The sequence below is a fragment of the Lepidochelys kempii genome, chromosome 8, assembly GCF_965140285.1.
Source record: "Lepidochelys kempii isolate rLepKem1 chromosome 8, rLepKem1.hap1, whole genome shotgun sequence".
Lineage (NCBI taxonomy): Eukaryota > Metazoa > Chordata > Testudines > Cheloniidae > Lepidochelys > Lepidochelys kempii.
This window is the reverse complement of record NC_136387.1, coordinates 51,800,299-51,822,504: the sequence shown is the minus strand read 5'-3', so window position 1 is coordinate 51,822,504 and position 22,206 is coordinate 51,800,299. Positions and strand designations below refer to the sequence as shown.

Genomic DNA, 22,206 nt, shown 5'->3' with positions numbered 1-22,206 from the left:
ACGCTTGGTGGTGGCAGCAATAAGTTCCAGGGACAAAAGGTAAAATAGTTTGTACCTTGGGGAAGTTTTAATCTAAGCTGGTAAAATAAGCTTAGAGGGTTTTTCATGCAGGTCCCCACATCTGTACCCTAGAGTTCAGAGTGGGGAAGGAACCTTGACACCATCTGTTTGATGTAATACTCTGCCAGATTAGGTAAAATGGGTTCAGGCCATCTCTAAAGGTCTTGAAAGGTGTAGATGGTTCCAGTGTTGAAAGAGATGGAATTCGACCAAGGCCTCAAATTTGTCGTCTGGCAGTTGATGGTTACAAAATAGTATTCAAAGGAACAGGTTGCAGTTTCCTCAAGGTTTTTTGCTTCCGACCCTGCTGGTCGTAGTATCTATTGCGGTGTGCATAAGGGGTGGGGAGATTGGACTCATTTAGGGACTTGATAACTGCCCTGTCGTCTTGTGTCTTTTGATCTTAGGTGTGTGGATGTCCAGAGATTGCAATGTTGCCACTGAGTCCTTAAGAGTGTGTAACAACCCGTCAGTTTTGTCCATGAAAAGTTTGGATCCCTCAAATGGTAAGTCCTCCACATCAACTGTTCCAGCTTTGGGAATCCAGATAGATGGAACCAGAAGGCTCATCTCATGACAACTGCAGTTGCTATGGATCTCGCAGCTGAATCTGCTGAATCAAGGCAGCTTGTAACGCTGTTCTGGTTATGACTTGACCTTTTGTGAAGAGCCAGAATTTAGCACAGAGTGGAAAGAAAATGAAGTAAGAGTGGATACAGCTGTAGGTAGGAGGAAGGGCAGTGTAGATACAAGTCTAATAGGTTATACTGGTAGTAAAATAACCGTGCCTAATAGGGTACAGAATGTGAGTGAGGCCAAACAGCAAAAATTAAGATGTTTGTACACTAATGCAAGGAGCCTAGGTAACAAAATGGAGGAACTAGAGTTACTGGTGCAGGAAGTGAAACCAGATATTATAGGTATAACAGAGACCTGGTGGAATAGTAGTCATGACTGGGCTACAGGTATTGAAGGGTATGTGCTGTTTAGGAAAGACCGAAATAAAGGTAAAGGTGGTGGAGTAGCACTGTATATCAATGATGAGATAGAATGTAAAGAAATAAGAAGCGATGAAATGGATATGACTGAGTCTGTCTGGGCAACAATTAAATTGGGGAAGAAAACTATTAGAGCCTCCCCTGGGATAGTGCTTGGGGTGTGCTATAGACGGCCGGGATCTAATTTGGATATGGATAGAGCCCTTTTTAATGTTTTTAATAAAGTAAATACTAATGGAAACTGTGTGATCATGGGAGACTTTAACTTCCCAGATATAGACTGGAGGACGAGTGCTAGTAATAATAATAGGGCTCAGATTTTCCTAGATGCGATAGCTGATGGATTCCTTCAGCAAGTAGTTGCTGAACCGACTAGAGGGGATGCCATTTTAGATTTGGTCTTGGTGAGTAATGAGGACCTCATAGAGGAAATGGTTGTAGGGGATAATCTTGGCTCAAGTGATCATGAGCTAATTCAGTTCAAATTGAATGGAAGGATTAACAAAAATAAATCTGCAACTAGGGTTTTTGATTTCAAAAGGGCTGACTTTCAAAAATTAAGGAAATTAGTTAGGGAAGTGGATTGGACTGAAGAATTTATGGGTTTAAAGGTAGAGGAGGCCTGGGATTATTTTAAATTAAAGCTGCAGAAGCTATCGGAAGCCTGCATCCCAAGAAAGGGGAAAAAATTCATAGGCAGGAGTTGTAGACCAAGCTGGATGAGCAAGCATCTTACAGAGGTAATTAAGAAAAAGCAGAAAGCATACAGGGAGTGGAAGAAGGGAGGGATCAGTAAGGAAAGCTACCTTATTGAGGTCAGAATATGTAGGGATAAAGTGAGACAGGCTAAAAGTCAAGTAGAGTTGGACCTTGCAAAGGGAATTAAAACCAATAGTAAAAGGTTCTATAGTCATATAAATAGGAAGAAAACAAAGAAAGAAGAAGTGGGACCGCTAAAAACTGCGGATGGAGTGGAGGTCAAGGATAATCTAGGCATGGCCCAATATCTAAACAAATACTTTGCCTCAGTCTTTAATAAGACTAAAGAGGATCTTAGGGATAATGGTAGCATGATAAATGGGAATGAGGATATGGAGGTAGACATCACCATATCTGAGGTAGAAGCGAAACTCAAACAGCTTAATGGGACTAAATCGGGGGGCCCAGATAATCTTCATCCAAGAATATTAAAAGAATTGGCACAAGAAATTGCAAGCCCATTAGCAAGAATTTTTAATGAATCTGTAAACTCAGGGGTTGTACCGTATGATTGGAGAATTGCTAACATAGTTCCTATTTTTAAGAAAGGGAAAAAAAGTGATCCAAGTAATTATAGGCCTGTTAGTTTGACATCTGTAGTATGCAAGGTCTTGGAAAAAATTTTGAAGGAGAAGGTAGTTAAGGACATTGAAGTCAATGGTAAATGGGACAAAATACAACATGGTTTTACAAAAGGTAGATCGTGCCAAACCAACCTGATCTCCTTCTTTGAGAGAGTAACAGATTTTTTAGATAAAGGAAACGCAGTGGATCTAATTTACTTAGATTTTAGTAAGGCGTTTGATACTGTGCCACATGGGGAATTATTAGTTAAATTGGATAAGATGGGCATCAATAGGAAAATTGAAAGGTGGATAGGGAATTGGTTAAAGGGGAGACTACAACGGGTCCTACTGAAAGGTGAACTGTCAAGTTGGAGGGAGATTACCAGTGGAGTTCCTCAAGGATCAGTTTTGGGACCAATCTTATTTAATCTTTTTATTACTGACCTGGGCACAAAAAGTGGGAGTGTGCTAATAAAGTTTGCAGATGATACAAAGCTGGGAGGTATTGCTAATTTAGAGAAGGACAGGGATACCCTACAGGAGGATCTGGATGACCTTGTAAACTGGAGTAATAGTAATAGGATGAAATTTAATAGTGAGAAGTGTAAGGTCATGCATTTAGGGATTAATAACAAGAATTTTAGTTATAAGCTAGGGACGCATCAACTAGAAGTAACGGAGGAGGAAAAGGACCTTGGAGTATTGGTTGATCATAGGATGACTATGAGCTGCCAATGTGATATGGCTGTGAAAAAAGCTAATGTCGTCTTGGGATGCATCAGGAGAGGTATTTCCAGTAGGGATAAGGAGGTTTTAGTACCGTTATATAAGGCACTGGTGAGACCTCACCTGGAATACTGTGTGCAGTTCTGGTCTCCCATGTTTAAGAAGGATGAATTCAAACTGGAACAGGTACAGAGAAGGGCTACTAGGATGATCCGAGGAATGGAAAACTTGTCTTATGAAAGGAGACTCAGGGAGCTTGGCTTGTTTAGCCTAACTAAAAGAAGGTTGAGGGGAGATATGATTGCTCTCTATAAATATATCAGAGGGATAAATACCAGAGAGGGAGAGGAATTATTTAAACTCAGTACCAATGTGGACACAAGAACAAATGGATATAAACTGGCCACTAGGAAATTTAGATTAGAAATTAGACGAAGGTTTCTAACCATCAGAGGAGTGAAGTTTTGGAATAGCCTTCCGAGGGAAGTAGTGGGGGCAAAAGATCTATCTTGCTTTAAGATTAAACTCGATAAGTTTATGGAGGAGATGGTATGATGGGATAACATGGTTTTGGTAATTAAATATTCATGGTAAATAGGCCCAATGGCCTGTGATGGGTTTTTAGATGGGGTAAGATCCAAGTTACCGGGGAAAGAATTTTCTGTAGTATCTGGCTGATGAATCTTGCCCATATGCTCAGGGTTTAGCTGATTGCCATATTTGGGGTCGGGAAGGAATTTTCCTCCAGGGCAGATTGGAAGGCCCTGGAGGTTTTTCGCCTTCCTCTGTAGCATGGGGCACGGGTCACTTGCTGGAGGATTCTCTGCTCCTTGAGGTCTTCAAACTACAATTTGAGGACTTCAATAGCACAGATATAGGTGTGAGGTCTTTTTTAGGAGTGGTGGGTGAAATTCTGTGGCCTGCATTGTGCAGGAGGTCAGACTAGATGATCATAATGGTCCCTTCTGACCTAAATATCTATGAATCTATGAGTGATTTGTAGTGTTCTTATCTATCATCTGGAATTAAGGCAGTAAATTCAGAGAGACTTGCATAGTTGTTGTGGTCATACTTTGCCAATAAGGCCTCATAGTTGGCAATTCTCAATTGTAAGTATGACGTTATTGACATGAACTGTGACCGTATAGATCATTGTTGCAACCAAGGTCCTACAGTTGCACCAAATCTTGTACAAAGGAGATCAAGTAAGGTGTCTATGGAAAGGTTGTAATTTGCCAGTTATGATTATGTTGTCTGTATGTGTGTATCATTTTTGTATTTGAAGTTATGAATATTGGTTATGTACTTGTATCTTGATGTGCTTGATTCTAAGCAGCATCAGTGAAGCATTTGGTCAGCTTCTTGACAAAGGACTATTCTCAGTAAGTGCCCAATCAAGAAACAAAACAAAGTCCCAATGGATTTTGGGAGACGCCAATCCGCATCTGAGCTTTCCTGGGAATGTTCAAACTAACATGTAAACAATGGCGTTGGCCTGCAAAAAGCTGAATCGTTCATGGACATGTGACTTGCTCACGTGGCTACAAACTCCATCTTGTTGCTGTGATTTTGCACAGAAGAATGAAGGGGTTTCCACCCACAAGAGAGAGAATATAAAAGACCCTGGAAGCCCCTACACTTTGTCTTCAGCTGGCTCAAGAGATGGCCTCTCCACCCCCAAAGAGATGCCTGAAAGAAACTGAAACAAAGGACAGCAACTATGGGGGTGTGAGTGATTGCTGGACCCAGGCCATAAACTACTACGTTGGTCTGAAAAGGATTGGGACCAGACTAGGAAGAAGTCCAGTCTGTGAAAGAAGCTTATTGGGACATCTCTGAGGGTCAGATTTACCTGTATTCAGTTTCCTACTGTAGTAGGCTTAGACTTGCATGTTTTGTTTTATTTTGCTTGGTAACTTACTTTGTTCCGTCTGTTATTACTTGGAACCACTTAAATCATACTTTTTATACTTAATAAAATCACTGGTGCTTATTAATTAACCCAGAGTAAGTAATTAATACCTGGGGGAGCAAACAGCTGTGCATCTTTATCAGTGTTACAGAGCGTGGACAATTTATGAGTTTACCCTGTGTAAGCTTTATACAGAGTAAAACGGATTTATTTGGGGTTTAGGCTCCCAGAAAGACTGAATACTGGGTGCTGGGAAAGTCCCTGTTAACTGAGAAGCCCCTGGGCTAAGTGAATCTTAGTTACTATGTACTGCAGGGGGGCGTAGCCCAACCTCTTGGTCTATGCTGTAGCTGACTGGAGTGTCTAACTCAGCAAGATGGGAGAGGAGAGAAGCCTTCTCTGGCAGGGGGGGTTTGCTCTCAATGGTATCCCGGCACATCTAGTGACAGTTTTGAGGGAGTTTATATGACCAAACCCATCAGAGTAAGGTTGCAGCAGACTATGCTTTGTGGCTGAAAAGATTCCAGTTTTTGTCATTTGGAGTGTTTCTGTAGCACTGTTGCCTACCCCATTCATTGACTGCGTCAATCACCAATGAATTCAGTGTCGGATGCGAAAAAAGGGAATTCAGAGCCATATGCAGTATGTAGTATTTTTTATCAGACCTATTACAGGTAGGTGGAATTGTTGCAGGAGTTTGCCAGAGCAACTTCACAGGGTCCATAATCACATCATTCATGGGAAGGGCGATTTTAGATGAAGTTGATGGGTGCAGTATGTCAACTAGTTTGTGTTGCGATTCCTGGACTTCTTCCAGTGGCAACCCTCTTGTAGAGGTCTTGAAATTGTTTAAAATCATCACCTGTGGTGGGAGGTGGGGACATAATAGTGTCATCTGGTGAGGATGAGGCACGGACTTCAGGTGGATTGTCTGGATCAGAGAATTCCTCCTCCTCCACTTGAACTCCCTGATCAGAGGTGCTGGGTGGGCCTTGTGGCATCAATAAAGGTGCATGACATATGTCAGCTGTGGAAAGGCCAACAGGTATGCCCCGCTGTTGTTGTGGATATGTAGCCCACGGGTTCCAAAAAGGCCACTGTGGATGGAAGGGCATAGTGGGCATCCAGGGCTGCCTGTACCAGGGCTGGTTGGGAAGGTATGTTGAGTAGCTTGTGCACTTAGGGGTGTGCATGGTAGGAGCAGCCACGGGGGAGGAATGTGGTGGAGACTGCCCCTCATCCTCATCTCCATCCTCATCATCACTGAAGAACTGTGGAGCAGAGGTGGAGAACTGAGTTGACTAAGTGCTGCAGGTACCAAGGTATCATTGGTGCGCCAAGGATGGGAAACTCCGGTACTGACAAAACAGAGAGGTTCCTGTGGCGGAGGAATTGCTGCGACGTGTCTGGTATCAGTACCGTTTGTGTGGTAGGAAACGGTACCGCATGCTGGAAATTGCTTGTCGGCACCAGTGTGTGACTAGAGTGCGCGATGGTCACAGTAGGTGGCAGCATTAGCATCAGAGTTAATGAAGTGCTTGGTACCGATTCCCTTTTCATGGCTGACGGTACCACTGCATGGAGTTTTGTTTCCCCTTGGTACCTGTGACCAAGCTCGGCTGCTTGGGAGATTTCAGTTTCTTGGTACCGATGGTGCCGAAGGGGCCCACTGTTTTGGCCGTTGACACAGCCGGTGCAGTTGGTACCAGCAGCGTTTGCTCTTGAGCAGAGCACCTTTTCTTGGCCAATTCCAAAGTTGGGGACATGGTACCCTGTTGTTTTGCTGCCTTCTTGGTGGGTTGATCAGGAGCTCATGCAGTGGAGGAAGGGCCCTTATAAGAGGCTGCCAATGGTGATTTCTGGCCGGGTGAGGTGCATACCGCAGGCTCAGATGCTTGTTGGAGAGACTTCTCCATGAGGAGAAGTTTCAGTTGGACATCTCTTGCCTTTCTGGTGCGAGCTTTCAGATTGTGACAATGCGAGCACTTCTGCGGTATATGTGCCTCTCCGAGACACCAGACACACAGCGTGTCCATCTGAAAGAGGTATAGAAAACCTGCAGGTAGGCAAGCGTTTGAATCCAGCGGAGCCAGGCATGGCCCTCAGGCAGCATACTCTCCCCATAAAAAATAAAAGGAAGGAAGATCAACAACCACGTTGTTGTGGTAGAAAAGGAAACCTACAGCCCTAAGAAGAAAATTTAAAATAACATTTCTGAGAGAGAGATAAAATAGGAAGGCTAACTATTCTGAGAACTAAAACTAAGCTATTCCTAAGCTGCGAGGTACTGCTAAGTGCTCCGACTCCAGCCAAAGGCGGTAGAGAAGGAACTGAGGTGGGGTTGGTCGCATAGCGCCAGTTAACTGCCTGAAGCGGTGCGAGACGGAGACCATGCATGTGCAACCCAACCAGGCACTGCTACCTTAAATCTCTGACTACGGGCACAGGGCGCACCGAGACCTAAAGTGGAGTACCCACAGGGACATCACTCAAAGAAGAATCAATGGGTCTCCACACAATCACAAAAGTTTTCCCACACTGTTCTGGTTGCAGGATCAGGGTCTTCGAACTTACATTCTTTGGGGAAGAAACTGTCTCTTCCTATGTGTTTACACACTGCCCAGCACACTAAGGCTACAATTTGACTGGGGTATCTGGGCCCTGCAATAATTCAAATAAAGTGATCAGAACATATTAATTTCAGTTCCTGTAACTGACTGCTTTAAAAGCCAATCTGAAGTAAAGAACAGCCGAACCATTTAATTAACAGTTAAAAAGATGAGTGAGCACATCTCCCAAATAAAACCAAACCATTCAAAACAAAAAGCATAATAGGAAAAGAACATGTTTCAGTTAGGGAACTTGGATACCCAAATGTTTGACTTTATCCTAGCATAAGTGCTCCTTAATTAAAAAGAAAATAAAAATTTTGAATAATTTATTTGAACCCTTGGGTAAAGCCTTTTGCAATTAAAGAATAAGGCACTTGGTATTTTCACGGTTTCAAACAGAGCTGTCATTGTGACCACATACACCCCTATATTCACACTGTACACACCATTGTAATATAACCTTTGTACAAAATATGCTTTGTGGGCAGTGTTGCCTCTAATTTTTCCCACCCATGTGCGGAATGAATCTTATGATGTGCACCAGTGTGGAGGTGATGTGTGATACATCACCTCCTCAGTGGTGCACATCACAAAATTCATGAGGCGGGGGTGGGGCAGAGGGGGTTCAGAGAGTGGGAGGGGACTCCATCTGAGGGTGTGAGCTCTGGGGTGGGGCCGGTGATGAGGGGTTTAGGGTACAGGCTGCCCCAGGGCTACCGTGGAGAGAGAGAGGACTCCCCCCAGCTCTCTCCCCCTGCAGCAGCACCAGGGCTGGGGGGAGGAGGGGTGCCTCTCCCCACTGTGGCAGGTCTGGGGCTGGGGCCACGGGATAGGCACCTCTCCCAGGGCCACGGCAGGTCCAGTCCAGGGCTGGGTTGGGGCCACGAGAGACCCGCCTCTCCCATGGCCGCAGCTGTCCGGGCTGGGGCGGAGGAGGGGGCACCTCTCCCCTGGCCGTGGCAGGTCCATGCCGGGGCTGGGCTGGAGCCTGGACTGGGGGAGAGGAATCTCTCCCCACTGCAGCCCTGAGCGTCTGCACGGTGCTTAATAGGTTGCTGCGCAGCTTAGAGGGAACTTAGTTTGTGCGGTATCATTTCAAAACTAACAACTTGCTGGTCAATAACATCATGGTGAAATATATGTAGAAACATTATATGTAAAGTTATAAATATAAGCTGAAATTAGGCCTGAAATGTGTTTTCCGGACAAGTCTGGGTAAACCAGTTTCTCAAAGACAAAGGACAAGCTGACACCTCTAGCCAGGTATCATCCAAGTGGACGGGAAATCACCTATCAAGTGGCCATTCTTTAGCAAGGAAGGGGAACAGGAACAAACAGCATGGAACCTCTTTCACCACCAGACTCCCTGTCTCCATCCTCATAGAGCGAATAAATTTTATCTTGGGGTAACTCTCAGGAAAATGCATTTCAAAGGGTGACTGAGCTATAAAATTGAGGGGCAAAAACACCCCAAGTGATCTTTCCCTATCCATCTCTTGCTCTTTCATCTAAGAAGATAAAAAAACAGCCTTTGGACTTTTGCAGCAGATACTGGCCTGACAATTTGGTCAGCAATGTTACTAGGAACATGTGGTAAGGAACTTCACCTTGAACCAAATCTTAATTTGTTAAATCTTAGTACTAGGAAGCATTTATCATTCTCTCTCTTGTAACGATTTCTGACATTAATGACATACTTTTGTTCACTTACAACCTATCTCCTTATAGTTAAATAAACTTGTTTTATTCTTTAATCAAAACTAATTCAGTGTTATGAACTGTGCGGGTAACTCCATTTAAGATAGCAAACTGTTGTATACTGATCCCCTTAGAGGGGCAATGGACTTAAAGGAATACTCTAAGGAATACCTGCAAGGCCTTGAGTAATGGCTATGTGCACAGAAAAGGAGTTTGCTCGCACACACAGTATTCTCTGCATATGCCCCGAAAATACTGTTTGATATAGAGCTTTCTTTCCATTAATGCCTTTGAATTCTATTTATTTTTCAAATCACATTAATCCCTATATGTTTTGGCTTTAAAAAAAAAATTCTACAAGAAAAGGAGTGTTAAAAGCAAGTCCAATTTAGAACTCTAATGTTTAATGGTGGCTTTACTAAGCTGGTAACCTTGTTTCTCTCTACTTCTTTCCTTATTTTTACATTGATTTAATTTCATAACAGCAGTAAGCACATCTTTACTGTGACGGCTACATTATTTGAGTGACTGAAGTCCTTTATTCTTAGAGTCATATGCCTGGTGACACCTATTAATGTAAGTCACTCAGAAATGAATATACCCTGTTGTATCTTTATACTTAAATTTTAATGCATTAACCTACTTCTTAAAAACACTTTTTGGTGAGGACTTCGCAGCCAGACAGTGCTTTAAAACAGTGTTTCTCAACGTTTTTGATACCAGGGACTGGCATACTGCCTTCCTAACCTGTCCAGGAGATCTCAGGGACCTGACTGGTCGTTAAGAAACACTGCTTTCAAAGATTTACAAATTCCTCAACATCATGTGTATTTAATTTTTTTTTGCATTCCAGCAGTTTCCCCTTTTTCAGATAATTGAAAATTTTTATCTGATCTTCTGCTTTAGATTTAACTGCAAGTTTCTGAAAATAAAAATAATCCTTGCTATAACATTATTGTTGCAAAGGCTAAATGAATTTTGGGGGATTGTGTAAGTAATTTAAAAAAATTGAGAAACTGTCCTATTAATAGCAAAAAAGTTTGTTTTTTTTAAAATATGATTCACAGTTTAAGAGAGAAGCAGGCCTTGGGTCATCGGTGGCTGGAATAGTTTGGTGCCTACATCTATTCATTTTTAAAAATTTCCTTCCCCTGCTTTTTTTCCTTTTCTTTCTACAATGTATAAAGACTGTCTAAAAGGGGTTTTCCCCTCTTTTTTTCTGTATTATAAATTCAGGTTTTGTTTACCTGTATTTTCTGGAACAATCTATGGATAACTGGACAACCAGTAGGATCATGACACCACAAGTACCAAGGAAGTGAAACTTGACTAACTGAGAAGGGATTTTTAATCACCATACCTATAACTGCTGTGTGTGTTTGTTAACATCTATATACCTCAAACACTTGAACAAACATGAAAAATGTCTTTATGAAAGATTCAGTTTACAACCCCTTCAATTAATACATGAGAAAGCTTCTACTCTAGTTGTCTAGTTCTCCAAAGAGATCTCCAAAACACAAAGGAAGAAACAAGAGTATTCCCACAGTATTCTTGTCAGCAAGTTAAAGAAGTATGGGCTGGATGAATGCACTATAAGGTGGGTAGAAAGTTGGCTAGATTGTCGGGCTCAACGGGTAGTGATCAATGGCTCCATGTCTAGTTGGCAGCCGGTGTCAAGTGGAGTGCCCCAGGGGTCGGTCCTGGGGCCGGTTTTGTTCAATATCTTCATTAATGATCTGGAGGATGGTGTGGATTGCACTCTCAGCAAATTTGCGGATGATACTAAACTGGGAGGAGTGGTAGATATGCTGGAGGGTAGGGATAGGATACAGAGGGACCTAGACAAATTGGAGGATTGGGCCAAAAGAAATCTGATGAGGTTCAATAAGGATAAGTGCAGGGTCCTGCACTTAGGACGGAAGAACCCAATGCACAGCTACAGACTAGGGACCGAATGACTAGGCAGCAGTTCTGCGGAAAAGGACCTAGGGGTGACAGTGGACGAGAAGATGGATATGAGTTAGCAGTGTGCCCTTGTTGCCAAGAAGGCCAATGGCATTTTGGGATGTATAAGTAGGGGCATAGCGAGCAGATCGAGGGACGTGATCGTCCCCCTCTATTCGACATTGATGAGGCCTCATCTGGAGTACTGTGTCCAGTTTTGGGCCCCACACTACAAGAAGGATGTGGATAAATTGGAGAGAGTCCAGCGAAGGGCAACAAAAATGATTAGGGGTCTGGAACACATGACTTATGAGGAGAGGCTGAGGGAACTCGGATTGTTTAGTCTGCAGAAGAGAAGAATGAGGGGGGATTTGATAGCTGCTTTCAACTACCTGAGAGGTGGTTCCAGAGAGGATGGTTCTAGACTATTCTCAGTGGTAGAAGAGGACAGGACAAGGAGTAATGGTCTCAAGTTGCAGTGGGGGAGGTTTAGGTTGGATATTAGGAAAAACTTTTTCACTAGGAGGGTGGTGAAACACTGGAATGCGTTACCTAGGGAGGTGGTAGAATCTCCTTCCTTAGAAGTTTTTAAGGTCAGGCTTGACAAAGCCCTGGCTGGGATGATTTAATTGGGGATTGGTCCTGCTTTGAGCAGGGGGTTGGACTAGATGACCTCCTGAGGTCCCTTCCAACCCTGATATTCTATGATTCTACGACTTTGTATACCTTATATATCTAAAATAAGCCATTTAAATTTTTTTAAACAAACCTATTTTATACATCCTAAAGCAGTAAGGGCACAAAACCCAACCTTCCCTCCACTGGACATCACCTTAAAATGTTGATTTTTAAACTTCTTGAGCAAAACACTCTAACAAAAACACAACCTCCCTCTCCCTCGCTCAAAAAAATAAAATGCCCCAAAACCGAAAAAAAAGCATAAACAGGAAATATTTATCTCAGATCCGCACTCCTTTGCACCCTGCTTAAAAGGAGCTCAGCTACAAAACTGAAACTCACTTTAACTTATTAAACTTTATATAGCTATCCAAGTTTTCTTTAAATACCCTAAATATACCATTTGACTCTATCAACTCAACAGGAAACCCACTTCACCCATTCAATACTTTCTGTAAAATACCACTGTCTTAAATTCTTCTCAATATTTGTTCTTTCCAATGACCTCAAATGGATCCTTCTGGCAAAATTTTATAACTATTTTTACCTAGTTCAAATACTTCATCTGAAAAATCTTTAAACATCCTTGTGTCTATCCAACATACTGTGCTTGATACTAGTCAACATCCCATTAGCTTTCTTTATTGCTAATAACTCCTAGGCTGAGAATTTAAATTTGACTTGTGCAGGCTTTTAAAAGAAATGGGCTTCTATACTTATTTGCTTTGTAATTGAGAAAGAAGGCCTGAAAGGGTTTTTTCTTTTATTTTTTTTAACTGTAGAAATATTAGGAATGGCAAGTTTGGTGTTCGCTGATTTGCTGGATAATGTCAGAGATCTCAGGGTTGTTTACTGTGAGCTTTAATACCTTGACTGAAAGTGTGAGGGTGCTGAATCTTTAATATAGGCTTTCTAAAGCCAAATGTTCATCACATAAGTGGGTATTAATAAAAACAAATATGCAAACAAACACCTAACAGTTTAAAAAAGTATTCAGACTAAAAATGTTCCCCTTTTTTGAATCCTGTGATATCATTTTTCTAGTGCTCCTATCACCATAGACAATCTCTAGCCTAAACGGAACCTGAATTTTTAACCTAAAACACAAGTGGAAAGAGATCCTTTTCTTAGGAAAAACATTTCAGCCTTCTTTATACATCATGAAGAAAAAAAGGACAAACCCAATTTTTCTTTGAAGATCCTCTTTAATTGTTGGGCAGATCCTCAGTTGCTGTAAACTTGAACAACTCTGTTGAAGTTAGGGAGGGAGCCAATTTATCCCCACTGAGTCTGTTATTAAATCAGACCTTTTCCCTACAATATTTTAAATAATTCAGGGCTACTTAAATTTTACTTCTCTTGCGCACTGTATATACTCAAGGGCATCATTTTACGAAGACTTACCTTGTGTCAAATTCATAATTTATGTAACTCCATTGACTAACAACAGCCATAAAATTGGTCCATCATATTTCATATTCTACTTAAGTTTATAAAACAGCTATATCACTATGTTCTAACACCACCTATTCTGGTATCTGTACATTTTAATGCATATATTTGACAGCTTTGTCAAAATCATTAATAAAAGTGCACCAGTCCCAATGCAAGTATCCTATAGGATAACAACCTAAAAATGAAACTTGTGTATTCACAGGCCTCAGTTATTTCCTCAATGTATGCCTTTGCCATAAGCTCAGTTAACTTATATGTAGCTTTATGCAATACCAAGCATGAGACCCAGGTTTAGGAGAAAAAAAAGTCATTTATTTTTATGTTCAGAGGTGACTTTTTATCTTTCTGTTCCTAGGCCCCAAATTTGATTTTCCAATGCAGGCTGATTGTGACTTAGAAGGATTCCAAACACCTGAAGAGTGTACTCCACGGGGCCACATCACACAGCAGTTCTGTGCAGTTCTCTCCTACTGGATATGGTGCCAAAAATAGAAACCAATGTACGTACTGTAACCAATCTACACACACCACTTATTTATAAAAATATAATCTCATTTGGAATCCAAGTATTTCAGGAGTGGGAATTAATAGGAAAATTCATAAAAATGTTGATGCTATGATACGTATTTTTATTTCAACTCAAACCTTAAAGAGAAGCTTTCTTGAATTAGTTCAGTTGAAGTTAAATATCTTTCTTTGACCCTGTATCATTACAGCTTCTGCCACCATAAGGATAAGGACTGGAGTTATACTTGAGAAACTGGAACACACTGGAGCAAAGACTGTTGTCTTTGTTTAAGGCAGGAATATACAGACACTAAAGATTCTAAAATTTTTATCACTTTCCTCCAGGATGAAAGGTCAGAGGAATTAGTCTGAAATTAGAAGTGGATTTGGGCCCAAAAGAATTTCTGCAAGACTGGATGGACTACAAACATATTATAGTATTGTTTGAATTTTAATGGACAAAAACTCCGTTTCTTATTGACTGGTTGAACCATTTGGATTTCATACTCAGGCATAGACTCCCAGGGGTACACACCTAGGACTTCACCTCTAAAAAACCCCTGCAAAACACACCAGTGACCACCCACTATAGTAAATGCATGAGTGGGCAAGTGGACCAAACAGACAAATATAATAGAAGTCACATGGGGGAAAGGAGCAGAAAGACAGAGGAAAGTGAAAATTTTAAACTGCCCTTCTCAAAATGCGCCAGCTCCCTTTCAGCAGCAACAGAAGTGCCGGTGACTTTTAATACAACCTTTATTTTATAAGTTAAATTGAGAATTACATAGCTAAAGCCCCATCCTGAGAGATGCTGAACAACTGCAGAAGTCAACGAAGGTTAGCTGACTATAGATGCTGGGACATAAAATGCTACTTAAAAGGGTAGCCTGGCTCCTGGATGATAGGAGGAGGGAAAAAGAGTCTAAGGATTAGTCTTCACTACAGTGCTACATCAGCGCAGCTGCATTGGTGCTAGTGTGGACAGCGCTTAGGTCGATGTAACTTGCGTGACTCAGGGGGGTGGCTTTTTCACACACCTGCGAGACGTAAGTTGCATTGACTTAAGCGGTAGTGTAGACAAGCCCTAAATGATGCAGGAAAGTTTAGAAACAAAAATTGGTAGAAAAGTTTAGCAAGCACCTGTCCCCTATTATTTTCAATATATTTATTGTTTTTAAACTTTTTCTATCACCACATATCCTACTAGGAGCTATTTCTCCCAGTACAAGGATAAAGCTCAAACTCCCTTAACCACCAAAATTGTTTTCAAAACCTGGAGTTCAAAATAATGAGCAATACTCTATTAAGCTATAAAAGACACACAATTAACAGACTAGTTTCTCATGTAGTTTAATGGGTGAAGCCCGCACCTGAAACTTGCATCAATAATTTACTAAGTGCACACTCAATGTGTGCTTATCTGAAACATCTGAAGATTACCACCTTTTCCAGTAAGACTTTTACTAGATAGAGGTTTTTTTTTTTACCACTTAAATTTGTGTTGTTAATTCAGTATCACATTTTAAATAACGATCAGTGCCAGCGGGCAGAAAGTTTTAATTTGGCATGATTTGAACAAAGGATTTGCTTTGAAAAATATCTGGAAAGAAAGTAGTAAAACAATTATTTGGATGTATCATTGAATAGGTTTAAAAACAATCATCTAATAATGACCTGTCAGCTGTAGTTCAGGTCATGCCATTTATTCTGCCACTTTTCACACACAGTCCCTCCGCCCCCACTGCACATTCCTACCTACCTTTGTTCTAAAACGCTATCACGATTTTATAATAGTCCTGCTGGTACACACCTTCGAGTCAACTGTACTAAAACACATTTTGACTAGCACAGCTAAATTTTAAAAATGTCTCACCTATTGAAATTCCACTAGAAAGGGTGGAGCTCTCTGCTTGCCCTCTGGATGGGGCATGAGGTTCCATGACACTGTCGTCCAATAGGTGCCTTGGTCCTGCGTTGGGGAATGTTGCACTTTTAAACTCTGCTGTATTCATTTTGTGTATGAAACTGGAACAAATGAGGATATAAATATTCTTAATGCATTTCAACAGCCACAGCTTCAAGGTATTAAAGAATAATACGTAGTTTGCTGTGCACCGCTTGATAATTTAATGGGCTCACTGACAGAGCACTAGCAGTATAACTCGCATGGGTTATTAATAGCAAAATTGCACAATGCCCCTGAGGGCAGAGGGATGACTGGTCCTTGAAATAACATTTATCTGAATGAAAATGATGGTGCTTTAATTTAATTACAAGAACTTTGAAAATTAACTGTATTTTATATGCTAGGGACAAAATGAGTTCACGTTAGCCTCATACTTGCACAGATAAATGTCATGTTTTTATTGTAGTTTATAAAGCTTTCACATGAAAGAGATGAATTAGAGAATAATCTCTAGAACGTGCTCCTTGAGATGACAAGGGAACTGAGGAGAAACTGACATAGTTTTTGGGTATACTTTCAAAAGAAGGGTAAGGAGGGTTGCTCAGCCATGGAACAGATTTAATTATACCTTAGAAGGAAGTTGACTATCTGCCTCAGCAAAAGGTAAGTGGCATGTGAGATATAAAGCTGCTCTAGAAGTTTTTCTGCTGCGTTTTTAAGAGTAGTCAATAAGAACAAATAAAAACTCCATGATTTTTATTGGACTTTCAATATCTTTTTTAAAAAAAAATGCTTCATGAAGAAGGAAGAATGAATGTGCTTCTCTAAAAGAATGATGTAAGCAGGCCCAAAGGCCAAAGTGTCAATGATGTAATCGGACCATATCTAGCTCAGAGTGGAGCAGAAGGGGGTAATCACACATTGGAAAGTCAAAACTCAATAGGTATCTTGGTGGAAAATGCCTCTATTTAAAAAAATAATCAAAATGTTTTAATTACAGAGACTGACTAGAGACTATAGCACAGGGTACACCGGGAAACAGAAGTCAAAGCTGAGAAACTTTATGTTGACATGGGACAAATGTTACTGATTAATGGGCTGCAGTGCCAGAGGAGCTCCTTTATGAACAACAGTCAATCACAGCTCATCGGAGCACTGGGGAGAACAAAGCAACACCAGTTGATTCTGACAGCTAGAACTTCTGAGTTCCTGCCAGCTCTTCCCACAGATGCAAGAGCCAGTGTGTAGGAATACACTGAGATTGGTATTCTCACTGTAGCATAAAATTCCTTACCTGTATAACTATTGTTCTCTAAAAGTAACATTCTATACAGCTCCATATTTTAAGTTCATGTGGAATTCAGAACTGCCTAAGGATACAGAAAAGTATATATCCTGTCCCATACAACTCTAAACAGAAGTCTTGAGCTATAATGGGTACATGAACTCAGAGTAGCTACCTTCTCATTATAAGCCTCTGTTAGAACTACTGCCATGAATCTCAGAAACTAACAGGACAAATCTCAACTCTTCAAGAACTATGAATACACAAAAGGAGCGTTAGAAGAAAAAATGAAATTAGTAGTTTATCATTTCTCTGTAGGTAAACATTGTTATTGCTAGAGACTACTGAGCTAGAAGAAGTTCTGAAACCAGCCAATCATTTGGGATAAATTTCCAGTGCAGTGAATGGAGATTTGACACTTGACTCAAATTGCCATTAATGGGAGTCTTGGAGATACAGTCCTGTGTACCAGTATTTGGTAAAGTGTATATATAATAAATTCTATGTGGTTCCTTTAGAGTTCTGTTAGGACAGAACAAATCTGAGAATGGCTTTAACACAACTTTTAATCAACAAAGTGTGTTAATTAATAAAGTGTGTTTGTCTGTCAGATTTTCATACAATGCTTATTACCTTGGTATCTAGGTGCTGGACAAAATCAAGGAGCACAAAAGTCCAAAACAAAAGGAGTTTTTCTCCCTCAATTCTTTTGGGATAGAGGGGACTTCATTGCATGTATAGGAAGTTTTTCTTCCTTAAACAGCAATTGTAGGAGTTAAATTTCATGCAAGCAAGTTTACAGAAAGAAATAATTCAATGTCTCAGACACAATTGGAGATAATTAGTTCATCTTGAAACAATAAAAGCTGGATGCACTTTGTTATGGCCTCAGTTCCTTTCAGGCGTAATTTATGGAAGACATCAGGGAAAGGAGAGAATATTAATTAGAAGGATAACTGATTAAAAAGGAACGAAATACCACTTGCTTAAAAACTATTAAAAATCTAATACTTTAAGTACCATACTAAATGAGCAACCTTATGAGACAGAATTATTTTAGCTTCACATAGAGAAAGGTGCTCTGGTTCTGAGAGATCATATTGTACTTGGCAGATTTGGAATCTCATGGGATCTGCTCTTGCAAATTCAAAAAGTAAACGAAACCCAAATTGCTGCAGGTAACAAGATTCAATCCATGCAAGCTCTTAAATCACATAAGTATCAGGACCTTTTTTATTTTTTACTTAAAAAGCAATTTTATATTAAGTGTGCAATGAGGAAATCAAGGTCAGGTACTCTAACTGAGGAAGATCTGGTTCATTGTGTCCTGAGTCAGGTTCACTCATAGAAGGCGAGCTGTAAGGAACACAACTTTTCAGAGGCAAGCAGTAAGACATCATAATGCAAGTTAAAAAAAAAACTGATTAACGAATAGACAAACGCTGTTTCTTGCATATATTCCTTCCAGAATAGGAGTTGTGTTTTGTGGTCTTTATGTAGGAACATTGCTAATTAAATATTTCACTTTTTAAAGCAAAAGCTTTTGTTGTCAGAAGACAGTCCAATATGTACATGCTCAAACTCTTAAAAGTAAATAAAATGCTGACTTGTATCCCAAGCTGTGACATTTCCTATGCCCATGTGGTATCAGGTTCCTAGGTGATGGGGGAGTTGGTGGTAGCAATGCTCCTTCAGCTGCAACACTTTTCCGTGCACTTTGTGGAGATGCTCCCACTTCAGAGCCTGTGAGCAAAGGAAAAATAGGAAATTCCAACTGAGCATAAGAAATACCAATGTGACTACTTCAAATGCTATTAATCAGCCCTCCAAAAATATACAAGGTTCATATTTTTCCAAAAGTTGTATAAGATTCCTACTGAGAATGTCTATTGTATTTTTTTGAAAATAAATATAAAATACTGCAGGATCTTGCTAAAGTACAAAATTAAAATTCAGTTTAAGAGGAGCTAATAATTATTGTTAAAAAAGCAATAAGAATATAAACATCTGAGTCTTTTTAAAAGTCAAACTGTTATACTATACATTCCCATTAGACAAGTAATGCGTCTTTTGGCATACTCTAGTACAAAGGAAGCATCTAAAAGGAAAAGGTTTATTTTTATCTTAACCTTTTCATCTTTATAACATAGTTTTATCATTAAGTAGTTATTCCTCCTAACATCATTGTGAAATAAAAGGGCTTTTTCTCCATGTCACAGAGAGGGAAGCAACCATACATTTTATTGACAGGTTTCAGAGTAACAGACGTCTTAGTCTGTATTTGCAAAAAGAAAAGGAGTACTTGTGGCAGAGACTAGCCAATTTATTGGAGAGACTAGCCAATTTAGAGACTTAGAGACTAGCCAATTTATTTGAGCATAAGCTTTCGTGAGCTACAGCTCACTTCATCGGATGCATATGCATCTGATGAAGTGAGCTGTAGCTCACGAAAGCTTATGCTCAAATAAATTGGCTAGTCTCTAAGGTGCCACAAGTACTCCTTTTCTTTATACGTTTTATTATTCCATGTCATTTAAAAATATGATGTATTCTTATTAAAATAATAAATATGCTAAAGAACCTGGAGCATTACAAAGGCAAAGCAGAGCCAGGCTGAGTCCGTTGGGAATGGGGAGGCTGGCTGGAAAGGAATCGATGGGTATGTCTACACTGCAGGTAAAAACCTGCACCTGGCTCATGCCAGCTTCCTTGGGCTTACAGGGCTTGAGCTACAGGGCTGTTTGATTGAGGTATAGATGTTCAGGCCCGGGCCTGGGGCCCTCCCACCTTGCAGGGTCCTACAGCCAGGGCTGCAGCCCAAGCCTGAATGTCTGTACAACTCCTTAGCTCAAGCCCCGTGAGCCTCAGTCAACTGGTACAAGCCAGCTGCAGGTTTTTAATTGCAGTGTAAACACACTGTATAGCACATTTACAGATCTTTTGCTCTTTAGATAGTTATTTTAAAACCACAAATAAAACAGGAGAAGCAGATTCAACTTTAGCTTAATAGGCAGCCTTACCGGTTTTGGATGCAATGGTCCCCAATCTGATTTCTTGATAGATAAGATTCCTTACAAAATATTAACTTTGCTATTCCATTGCACAAAGATCAGGAAATTCAGATTCAAGATTCCAGCCACCACCTTAATTCTGTTCCTTTGCTTGTACGCACTAAAATAGTGTCTTTAAGGAAACTGTGGAAGAGCGTGTCAACTGGGATTGAGATGGAAATAGAAGACAGATTTGTTGAAAAATCTCTGGGTAAGGATAAAAGGGGTTAAAAACCAAGGGTGATATCATGGTAGGGGTCTACTACAGACCACCTAAGCAGGAAGAAGAGGTGGATGAGGCTTTTTTTAAGCAACTAAGAAAATCATCCGAAGCTTAGGACTTGGTGGTGATGGGGGACTTCAACTGCCTAGACATCTGTTAGGAATACAACACAGCAGGGCAGAGATTATCCAACAAGTTCTTGGAATGTATTGGAGACAGTTTTTTTTTATTTCAGAAGGTGGAGAAATCTACTGGGGAGCAGCTGTTCTAGATTTGATTTTGACAAATAGGGAGGAGCTGGATAAGAATTTGAAAGTGGAAGGCAGCTTAGGTGAATGTGATCATGAAATGGTAGAGTTCATGATTCTAAGGAATAGTAGGAGAGAAAACAGCACAATAAAGATCATGGATTTCAAGAAGGCAGATTTTAGCAAACTCGGGGAGTTGGTAGGAAGATCCCATGGGAAGCAAGTCTAAGGGGAAAAACAGTTCAAGAGAGCTCCCAGTTTTATACAGCACATGAAAAGATGGAGTTGCTTTACCAAGTGGGGGGTCTACTATAAGGTGGGTGCATAACTGGTTGGAAAAACATTTCCAGAGAGTAGTTATCACTGGTTCACAGTAAAGCTGGAAGGGCATATTGAGTGGGGTCCTGCAGGGATCAGTTCTGGGCCCAGTTCTGTTCAATATCTTCATCGATGACTTAGATAATGGCATAGAGAGTACACTTATAAAGTTTGCAGACAATACCAAGCTGGGAGGGTTGCAAGTGCTTTTGAGGATAGGATTAAAATTCTAGATGATCTGGACAAACTGGAGAAATGGTCAGAAGTAAATAGGATGAAATTCAGTAAGGACAAATGTAAATTACTCCACTTAGGAAGGAACAATCAGTTGCACATATACAAAATGGGAAATGACTGCCTCGGAAGGAGTATTGCAGAAAGGGATCTGGGGTCACAGTTCGGGCCCTGCCAAATTTACGGCTGTGAAAAATGTGTCATGAACCGTGAAATCTGGTCTTTTGTGTACTTTTACCCTATACTATACAGATTTCACAGGGAAGATCAGCGTTTCTCAAACTGGGGGTCCCGACCCAAAAGAGGGTTGTGCGGGGGGGGGGTGGTGGTGTCACAAGGTTATTGTAGGGGGATCACGGTATAGCACAGAAGCATGGGTGGCAGTCTTCAGAGCTTGATGACTGGAGAGCGGTGGCTGCTCCCTACCAGAAACAGCACAGAAGTAAGGGTGGCAATACCATAACATGCCCTCCTTCTGCACTGCTGCCTTCAGAGTTGGGTCAGGACCCCTACAGTGACAACACCATGAAATTTCAGATTTAAAAATCTGAAATCATGACATTTATTATTTTTAAAATCCTATGACTGTGAAATTGACCAAAGTGGACTGTGAATGTGGTAGGGCCCTAGTCATAGTGGATCACAAGCTAAATATGAGCCAACAACATAACACTATTGCCAAACACACACAAAAACCAACACAAAAAACAACTCAATTTAATTCCAGGATGTATGAGCAGGAGTGTTGTAACAGGACATGAGAAGTAATTCTTCTGCATTGATATGGCCTCAACTGGAGTACTGTGTTGTTATGAGCACCACATTTCAGGAAAGATCTGGACAAACTGGAAAAAGTCTTGAGAAGAGCAACAAAAATGATTAAAGGTCTAGAAAACATGACTTACGAGGGAAGACTGGAAAAACTGGGTTTATTTAGTATGGAGAAGAGAAGACTGGGGTGGGGACATGATAATAGTTTTCAAGTATAAAAAAGATTGTTACAAGGAGAAGGGAGAAAAAT

At 40.7% G+C, this 22,206-nt stretch overlaps 1 protein-coding gene across 7 annotated transcripts in view; it reads right to left on the bottom strand.

Annotated features, from left to right (window-relative positions):
- RALGPS2 (Ral GEF with PH domain and SH3 binding motif 2) overlaps positions 1–22,206 on the bottom strand; it is a 279,035-nt gene that overhangs the window by 51,037 nt on the left and 205,792 nt on the right. For all 7 annotated transcript variants that reach the window (XM_073356496.1, XM_073356498.1, XM_073356497.1 and 4 more), the window contains 2 exons: positions 18,720–18,855; positions 15,795–15,946 (listed from right to left, as the gene is read on the bottom strand). In XM_073356496.1, the coding sequence (XP_073212597.1) occupies positions 15,795–15,946; positions 18,720–18,855 (288 nt within the window). The remainder of the gene's footprint in view (positions 1–15,794; positions 15,947–18,719; positions 18,856–22,206) is intronic.